At 39.5% G+C, this 9,733-nt stretch overlaps 2 protein-coding genes across 3 annotated transcripts in view; both read left to right on the top strand.

Annotated features, from left to right (window-relative positions):
• Positions 1-324: 324 nt before the first annotated feature.
• LOC102200686 (xylose isomerase-like) lies at positions 325-7,323 on the top strand. Of its 2 annotated transcripts, XM_005741261.1 has the most exons (17): positions 325-398; positions 734-853; positions 931-1,107; positions 1,376-1,447; positions 1,956-2,064; positions 2,610-2,686; positions 3,089-3,161; positions 3,327-3,439; positions 3,513-3,538; positions 4,358-4,495; positions 4,626-4,735; positions 4,824-4,916; positions 5,007-5,090; positions 5,446-5,489; positions 6,658-6,840; positions 6,922-6,996; positions 7,079-7,323. In XM_005741261.1, exons 2-17 carry the CDS (start codon positions 851-853, stop codon positions 7,160-7,162), a joined length of 1,461 nt encoding a protein of 486 aa, XP_005741318.1. In that variant the 5' UTR covers positions 325-398; positions 734-850; the 3' UTR covers positions 7,163-7,323. The 2 variants fall into 2 exon arrangements, with proteins under 2 accessions (XP_005741318.1, XP_005741319.1); XM_005741262.1 differs by lacking the exons at positions 6,922-6,996; positions 7,079-7,323 and adding an exon at positions 5,175-5,289 and having other exon boundaries at positions 5,392-5,489; positions 6,658-6,722.
• A 1,217-nt stretch (positions 7,324-8,540) lies between these two features.
• The window catches only part of sqlea (squalene epoxidase a), a 7,438-nt gene continuing 6,245 nt past the window's right edge, over positions 8,541-9,733 (top strand). Inside the window, exon 1 of the mRNA XM_005741263.2 lies at positions 8,541-9,151. Coding sequence (XP_005741320.1) covers positions 8,873-9,151 — 279 coding nt within the window. The 5' untranslated portion in view covers positions 8,541-8,872. The remainder of the gene's footprint in view (positions 9,152-9,733) is intronic.

The raw sequence follows: 9,733 nt of genomic DNA on the forward strand, positions 1-9,733 counted from the left end.
TTTAAGAGAATATGAACGCTTCTTGTTTGTTATTCCCACTCCCTGCCAGTTGGTGGCGGTAAAGCACCATTTCGTTTTAGCCATCAAAAAGAACAAGTGGTTTCTGTAGTTGTTCATGTAAAAAAAGGGACGGGCGGATATAGTAGAAAGAAAAATGAATGAATTTGTTTCACTAATTCTCTTTACAGGTTATAAAATTTACAACTGCCACTTAAAATGTGCAAACCTTCATCTGCAGCGATGATGCGGTTGTGTTCTGATAATCCATCCTACCTGACAAACCACCCTACCCATTGCTTCTGCGCATGAGCTGCGCATGCGCACAACACAAAACCGGAATTTTCAGGGATAGCGTCCGCCTGTAATTTCATGCTACGTTTTTGATATTTGGAAAATAGGTAAGTATTGATACTTTATTGCCGTGGATACTTGATTTTTTTTAAGCCATTGTGAATGTTTGTTAATTTTAAAGTGAACGTGCTGTCTGCGTTTTCCACAAAATTATCGAATTTGCAGCTTCGGTTAAGTCTAGTTTCAAGTCATGATTTAAGCTTGTACACATATGATGTTATCTAGAAAGTTAGAAAGTTTGCAGTGCATTCTTGCTGAGTGATAAGACCGTTATATTCTGTTAAGTCTACTTAGGTAATGTGGTTATTTAATCGGTTAAATTGTATGCATTGTTTGCTGCACATATTGAAGCTCAAAAGAAAATGTCTGTTTACGTTTGTAGATATGGAGAAGAAATGGGAAGAGATATACTCGTTACTTTCTGCTGGGTCCTACCCTTCAGAATATGACAAGGCTCAGAGGCAAAACCTCAGAAGATATGCCTCAAAATTCAAACTGAATGGTCAGCAATTTTTTGTTAATATTAACAAATCACATATTTGGTTAAATACATTGTAAATAGTTTTTTTTTTTCTGTAGATGGAGAACTCTTTTTTTGGAACCAGAAGAGTAGTTAAAACCATGGACGATGCCAGGAGGATCTTTCATGAGTTTCATTCATGTCCAATAGGAGGACACACTGGCATACAGAAAACGCTAGCAGCAGTGTGTTCCGGATTTTACTGGTTTAGTATGACGGTTGACATTAAAAATTGGGTATGTATTAACTGTTTGTGTTGTAGTTAAATAGTGTTTAAAATCAGCAATTTTTTTTATTAGCAACTAAAAGACAAACAGTACATTAGCAAAATAGAAATAAATATGTTTAAGTAATTACATTAATAACCTGTACACCTGGCAGAGATTTTAAGACATCCATATCAAGTACTGTTGCTAGATTGATTGATTTTCAGAGAAAACGCCATTAAGTAATTTTATTACATAAGAATAAAAACTCATACTTTATAAATATTTTATCTTAAAGATTCTGGAATGTGACCAGTGTCAAAAAGATGGGAACCCACTGGCTGCTGTGCAGCCGTTGCAGTGTATTAAGGTAAATATTATGCCCCTTTTCCACTATAGTACTGTATACTTTATATAGGTAAAAGTTCATAGATGACATTATAAGTCTGTGTGACTAAAATGTGTTAGAACCTAAAGCCAGGTATATAATTGTTCAAGTAACCCTGACATTTGTCAGCATGCAGTCTCAAATGTCTTATTTTGTACAGATGTACAAGTGGCACTTAAAATGCACTCTATATCCAATAGTTGCATCACTTTGTGACCATTATGAAGTTTTTTTGACTCATTAAAGCTAGATCAAACCTTGACCAGTGAATGAAAAATAAATTGATGTCCAAATGAACAGTGCGCCCATTTTGCAGTGTGACTGTGAACAAGCAAAACATGTAGATTCAAATTCAAAGACGATACGGGTCGCCACATCCGGATGTAATTATATATATCACTGTTTTCAAATAATATGCACTGATAATAGTTAAGGTAATTTTGGTATTGGACGAACTTTTGCTGAATCTTGAAAACCTGTACGTGTTCAGAGGCCGCGTAGTGGAACCAACGAGGGAGGAAGACGAAAGAAATTAGCGCCTGCTGGCAGGGCTCGTAGTGCGGACCGAAAAATGGCAGCGCAGGAGAAGTTCTTTGCAGGTAAACAGAGACTTTTGAAACGGTAAAGTGTGTGTGAGGGAGGGAGGCCAAAAGGGTTTATAGACCTTAAAGCTTAGTGTCCTGCTGCAGTCTGTGGTCTTTTACCACTCTTATATGATCTTCACTCTGAGTTAAATAACTTGTTTAAAAATGTATTTCTTCCCATCTTCCCAAGATGAATAATAATAATAATGAACTACCAGAACAGACAAAAGGAATACTCACAGGGAACAATTTAAACAAATAGACGATGCCTGCACACAGATAATTATAAAAGAAAAAAAAAATTAAAAATGTAAATAAATCAATGAAAGGTTAGATGCAGGCAATAAGAAAGGTAACTGAAATATGATAACAAGAAGATAAAAGATAAAATGGAATCATGTAAAAACAAGTCTGTAAAATGTGTTTTACATGTGATTTGATGGCAGTAACTAAATCTGTGAGCCTTTTTATCCTCAGGCTGGTCTTTCCAAAGTTAATATTGAAAGAGCTGTCACTCCTTAGGATGTTTTAAAACAAATATTAAAAAACATGTTGCACAGGAATTCCCAAAATCCAGTATAAACCCGACGCTGGACCTGGTGATGTCATGTGTTTTAAACACTACAGTGCAGAAGAGGTAGGTGAGAGACACACACACACTCACACACACACACACACACAGATATGTCAAGCAGACTCAGGGGTAGAAAACCAAAGTGGGCAAATAATTGGAATTTGATGTAATTATTTCTTGTTTGTTATTAAAGTGCGACATTAATAATGGCATGCTCCAGGACACACTGTTTCAAAATCCAATTAACTGCACAGTACAACCTAAACTGCTTTACCTATGCAGATGTTTTTAGTCGTCTTAGTTTGATATTGGAAAAGATCATAATGTCAGCTGTACATTTTTGCTCCGGGGCCACTCAGGAGGTTAATACAATCACATGCTGACCTAACTCTGTTTGTGTCATGGTTTTGACTGCACAATTAGAGTTGTGTGAGGCTGTGTGGAGCTCGGTGTTCCTGTGTGCAGGTGCTGATGGGGAGGACGATGGAGGACTGGTTGAGGTTTTCAGTCTGCTACTGGCACTCTTTCTGTGGACCGGGTAATGTTGCGATTTAGCCAACACTCGTGCAAGTCATTAAACAGTCTGAGGGTCGATGGTTACAAATGTGTCCTGCAGGCTTTGACTCATGCACACATAAACAGTTTTACTTTTCTCAGATCAGCACATCTCCTTTGTAATAGTGCCTTGTTTTCTGTTTGGTAGGTGCCGGTCCTTTTGGAGTTCCAACCCACCACCGGCTCTGGAATAAAGGGTCTCCTATGAAATCAGCCAGGAAGCGACTCTGTGCAGCCTTTGAGTTTTTCACCAAGCTTGGAGTGAGGCTTTTAATATCTCAGAGCTGACCAGATCACAGTATAATTCCTCATTGACGTCTGTTTGTTTTCACAGGTAAAATATTACACTTTCCATGACAGGTAAGAAAGCTGAAGTTATCTTGATTTCACCCTGACCTGACAAAGTTCTGGTGGAATGTAGAAGAACATAATGTACCATGTTTATGGGGTGCATGTAGTTATACATTGAATTCATGAAAATAGCCAGTGCAGTCTGGGCTGTAGTTTTCTTCAGATATACTTAGAACTACCAGGATGCTTTGATTAGGCTCAAAATATGGTTGGAACTTCATCCATGTCACAATTATGGACAGACACAAACTCAGCTCTTACATGGCGTGGACATCTGAGTTTGGGAATGCGATAACTTGAGAATGAGGTGAGATAGGATTTTCACATTCATTCCAAAGCTGCATCTACTAACAATCGGAAGAGTTTCAGTCTCGGTGGCCTTGAATTCAAGGTCAGAGGTCAGGTTTTCTCAAAATGACCTAACATTATCTAATTTATACTGTAGGTGCATCTACGATGAGGCTGAGGGGTAGCACTGGCAGCCACCAGTATTTTTGTAGACCTGCTTCTGCACACTACCATCATGATTTTAAAATGAAAAGGTCCTGATGTGACTAAAGTGCAGACTTTCAGTTTTAATTGAAGGGTTTTAACAAAAGTATTGCATTAACTATATGAGGATTACGAACATTTTTATCCACATTCCCTCATTATCTACAGTATAATCACCTCATATGCTTTTATTTCTACATGTTTTCTGCGACAATTTTATGTATAATTGTACGGTCTGGGAGATAAGAGGGTGTTTTCACTCAGTGGTAATAGTATCTGTATACTGTATTATTCTGGTGCTCTGAAATTGAGTGCTTAGCCCTGTGCCCCCGACAGAGACATTGCCCCTGAGGGCTCCACGCTGGAGGAGTCCAACCGCAATCTGGATGAAATAACAGACCTGGCTCTCAAGCTACAGAACCAGACTGGAGTGAAGTTGCTGTGGATCACCTGTAACCTCTTTACTCACTTAAGGTTAACACTGTAGTCATACCTTAAACCTCACTTTTTTCTTTTTTTGTTAAACCTGAGTTTCAGGAGCACAGAAAGTTATGAATGGTTCAGTCAGTTATGCAGATTTCTGTCTATAAACATCGTACTACAGGTATATGAATGGTGCAGCCACTAACCCTGACTGCCATGTGCTGGCCTATGCTGGTCCTCAGGTGAAAAAAAGTCTGGAAATTGCCAAGAAGCTGGGTGCAGAAAACTTTGGTATGATGGATTTGATGGTTACGATCTTGTAATGTTGTGACTCTTCTGTGTAAGTGGCGCTTTAATCGGCACATTTTTGCCTTTTTAGTTTTTTGGGGAGGAAGAGGTTTCCACTCCATCCATAACACTGATGTTGCTGTTGAACTCAATCACATGGCCATCTCCTTCAAAATGGCTGTCAGTAAGTGTGCACGTGAACAGCAGACAGGCTTTGAGTTTTGAGTTTGTCAGCTGTGTCTGTTCTGTTTCATGTCTGCGTGTTTGTCTGCAGACTACAAAGAGAAGATTGGGTTGAGTTGTCAGTTTCTGATTGCGCCCCAACAAAAGGAGCCCAGCAAACACCAGTATGATTACAGTGAGGCTTCCAAAGCTCATCATAAAGTAACCTAAGCCAATACGCTCCTTCAGTGTTGCATCTTATGTCTGTTGTTTTCTGTAGATGCTATGAGTCTTATAGGATTCCTAAAGCATTTTGGTTTGGACAGTGACTTTAAGTTAAAAATTGAGCCCAACCACACCACTCTAGGAGGACACGATATTGTCATGGCATCTGCGTGAGTCACTCTCTTGTGAAGTAACCGAAGTCTAACTTTGTAGCATGTTCATGCTTTTTGTTTGTTTTGTTTTTTTAATCATTCTTGCTTGCTGGTGCACGGTTTTGGGATGCTGGGATCGATTGACTCCAACACCTTACCTGGGGTGGGACACAGATCAGTGCCCCCTGGACATCAGGAACACCACCTTGGTCATGAAAGTAAGCTAATTAAATATATAACGGTTTATTTAAAGTGATGTTAGTCAATATAAGTTAAGTTTGCTATATTTTAGGTGAAATTTACAAGATTTGGTAAACTGCAGCAGTTGGAATGATTAAATAGGTGGTTACACTTTCTTGATGCCTCGCATGTACAACAATATACAACAAATATAAATCCAGCGATCACTCTTCCTTTAGAGGTAGTGTAGGTTGGTTGGGGTCCAGTAAAAATATGTATTACTATTAGCTGAGTCCTCTGTTCACTAGCTAGCTGCTGACTGGAAATTTCTGTCAGGCAGGCACATTTCTTCCTTCCTCATTAGGAAAGTGTAGAAAAAGTCTTTAGCAGCTAAGTGCTGTGGCATGTTTATTGTTAGCTAGGTAGTTGCTAGCTTTATAATCTGATTTGTGCTTGGGAGATGGCATACAGTAATGCTCATCAAAAAAATTGGTCTGCCTGCCTCTGATAAAATGAAATTCTAAGTAAATGTTGCAGACTGGACAGAAGATGACAGTAATTTGAGAGCTTATTAGGTTGGTTGCTGATTTGGCTACTTGGAGCAGTAGCCAGTGTTTTTTTTTTTTGTTGTTTTTTTTATCTCTTCCAGTGTTACCTGGCTACAAGTGAATATCTGATGATTGCGATCCATATTGACCGTTTAGTGTGAAACTAAAGCCTACTCAAAGATGATTGGTCAACAGAACTCTGGTCACTTACAATAGTATATTATTAGAAAATGACCAGAAAGCTTCCAGTACCAGAGATTATCTAAATTATCTAGTGCAGTCTGTGTTGAAGCTTGGCATGTGCATTACTGGCAGTGAGCCTTTTTCAGATAATACATTAGTACTGGACAACAAGCCAATATTTAACATTAGCTATGCATTGCTGGGTCCCCACAATATTACATTTATTCTTTATGTCTAAATCTATGTGAGCTCAAAACAATAAAAATTCTAAAACTGCACTTTATGAGTTACTATGGCTAGTTTAGATGAATCAGTCATTAATCTAGCATCTGTTAGAATGATGCTAGATTAGATTAAAACAAAGCTTGGCTTGGATGAATTGGATGAAAAAGGAGGAATTTTTAGATCAATGGTTTCACTGTTAATAACATTAGATGAGAGATAATCGAACTTCCTCGTTCCTCTGTGTGTCCAGGTGATTGTTGAACAAGGCGGCCTGCATCCAGGAGGATTGAACTTTGTTGCAAAGGCGCACAGAGAGTCCACTGACCTCGAGGACCTGTTCATTAGTCACATCAGAGTCATGGACGCCTTTGCAAGAGGACTCAGGAACGCCGTTCACATCATTGAGGATGGGGTTATTGCTAGTATGATGCAGGTATGTGTGCAGCTACTTGAGTGTAAAGTATACGTTAATAATATTAATAGGAAAATGCAATTTATGTGTAATGTTAAACAGGAGCGGTACTCAAGCTTTAGTCACGGCCTCGGACAGAAGGTGGAGAATGGTACTGCCACCTTAGAGGAGATGGAGGTAAGACTCAGCTTGAGCTTATATTTAAACTGGAGTTTATATTTGTAGCAACTCTACATGATGTGTCTTTTTGTTATTTCAGGATTTCATCGAGCAGAACGGTGAGCCAGAAGTAACATCAGGGAAGCAAGAAAAGTATGACTCCGTCTTTAACCACTACATATGATCAAAACACCTCTGCATATGCAGCATTGGCCGTCAGGTGATGCCTTACTTGTAGGAAAGCCCACTCATTTTCAACACTGTACTTTATTTAGTCCTGTCATGCATTTGTAGTCACGCAAACTTTTGAAGTGACACTTAAATTCAATAAAAATGTTGTCAATATGTGTTTGAGGAGTTGTTGGCATGCGTTATTATTGTCATACACTGTTATTTCATGGTTTCTATAGCACAGTGTGTACCTGGTGAATTTACATTGCTCAGATATATTAATCATTGACTAACAATTTAGTCATTTTATAGATTCAACACTAGTGGAAGTAATATTCAGAGTGTTTAATCACACAAAAATACTAAAATTACACAATAAAAGTATTCATAAGTCTATAAAAACAAAGGCCCCTTCCAGAGCTGAAGCTAACAGCATAAATACCTCTTACCTGTTATGTGTTGGTGTAGTTTATGGACTGATCTAGTAGTTAGTTTCTTGATTAGTTTGAAATATTTAAGAAAAAAGGAGTGAAATAGACACTATTATTAGTCCCAAGTAAGACCTTCAGACAGTTACAAGGACATGTTTTAATTAGCAGTGTTTAAAAAAAACACTTCTAGTGAGAAATGCAGCAAATGATTTAGAGGCTGGAGTTATAAAATACTGCGCATTTCTGCATGAAAACAGACTTTAATAAAGATCTAATCTAACATATGCAGGCTGACTTAGGTGTTTACATGTGAGATGAAGGCATTTTAACTCAGACTGTGTTGTATGTATTAGAACATCACACTTTGTAACTCTTCATATTTTTTTCTATATAATTTGAACTCTTACAGACTGAAGCAGCTTTTTAATCCTACCCAAACAAACAGGACTCATTATCACAGCTTCTCCAGCTGTGTGATATCATCGATTTGATTGATCGATTGATTGGATGTGTATTACGTAAACAGCGCTGACAGCGCTGTCTTCAGTAAGAGCTCTCACTCTGCACCTTTTCCCGGATAACAGGGCGTGTGATTCAGGGTTTAAACCTGGACTTTGAAGTACCGCTTTGACGTGAAGACGGTCGACGTTAAAACTCTCACTATGGTGTGTTTTAGTCCAGGCTAGTTATATTTGTGATTTACTCCGTACTGGCGGCTTTTCTTATCTGCTCGGGTCAGAGCGCGTGGGCAGCGGTTATGAGTGACGCGGAGCAGGACTCCTGTCCCACATGAACACTCTTTGCTCCCACTCAGCCTCTGAACTGTAGAAAAGAAAGAAAGCGCACCTTTTCCACTGACATCAAATCATACTACCATCCTACTGGACCGCCGTCCAATCAGCAGGCCAGAAGAGGCCCGGTGCCGGCGTGATCAACCAATCAGCTCGTAGCGTGAGCTCTGCTCACCATCACGTCTGTCCTGATTGGAGGGCTGAGCAATGGGAGCGGCGGAATGTGAAAGCAGCCAATCGAAAGTGGTCCGTGTTTGTCATTGTCATAAAATATTCAGCAGCATCACTCCGGCTGTCTGTGACCCGGTGACCACGACTTACAAAGATACCTGCTGGTTCCGGGCTCACTAATTTACTCCAGAGGAACCTAAAAAAAAAAATACAATACAACAATTATTATTTGAACCTTTTTGTCAGCCTAAAACCTTTTTTTTCTTCTTCCTACTTTTGAACTTTAGCCTTAATTTACTTTTTTGTAAATCAAAAAAAAAAAGAAAAAAGATGTGGACTTTCCTGGGAATAGCAAGCTTTACGTACCTTTATAAGAAGTCCAACATGGTGTTGAGTTTTGCTCAGAGAGACCTTGCGATGGTTGCAGCCTTATTCTTCACAGCCGGGCTGCTGCTCTCGTATATCGCCTATTTTCACGGCCAGAAGCTCCGAGTCTCTCGGGTGCTTAATTTCTTCCTGAGCAGCCTGTCTTTGTTACCTGTTATCAACCACTTAATCCCCCAAACTGCAACGCCGAGGAGCGAGAAAACAGAGAAGAGCTGCAAGAAGGTAAGACACCTCAGCTGGACTCCTCCAGGTTTAATTATGGGAACAAAGGGACACACGGGGTGATAACAGTCAGAAAACTAGATTCATTTTCTATTCAGGTCAACTTATGTTTTATAGAGAGAGTAAAATAAAATAAAAATCACAGATTTAACACAAAGTCGGTTAAACTTGCTTTGGTACTCATGAAGAAGATCAGCAGGTGCCGGATAGGGAATAATCCACCCCCCACCCCACCCAAAATAGAAGAGTTTAAAGGTGGTGGCCCAAACCACTTCTCTTCTTCCTCTCCAGACTTGTTTGTTGCTAGTGTAATTGTCACTGCTGGCGGAATGATAGTGGGGTTGCACAGGTAGCCCAGAACCTTCAGGATGGCAAATTCATACGTGCCTCTACAAAAAGGTTCGCTGTGTCCCCCAGAACAGCCTCAAGAATGTGGATGAGGTACCAGGAGACAGCCGCTGTTGGGAGACTTTTGGCCTGAGTTTGAATCCAGCCCCCACTGTCGTGTCATTTTGTTCTCAACAGATTACACGGTGTGAAGATTTTCAGCCTGTTCACCAAGAGCTGGTGTTTAATTTAAGT

This window comes from Pundamilia nyererei, unplaced genomic scaffold (assembly GCF_000239375.1).
Source record: "Pundamilia nyererei isolate P.nyererei 1_Seehausen unplaced genomic scaffold, PunNye1.0 scaffold00109, whole genome shotgun sequence".
Lineage (NCBI taxonomy): Eukaryota > Metazoa > Chordata > Actinopteri > Cichliformes > Cichlidae > Pundamilia > Pundamilia nyererei.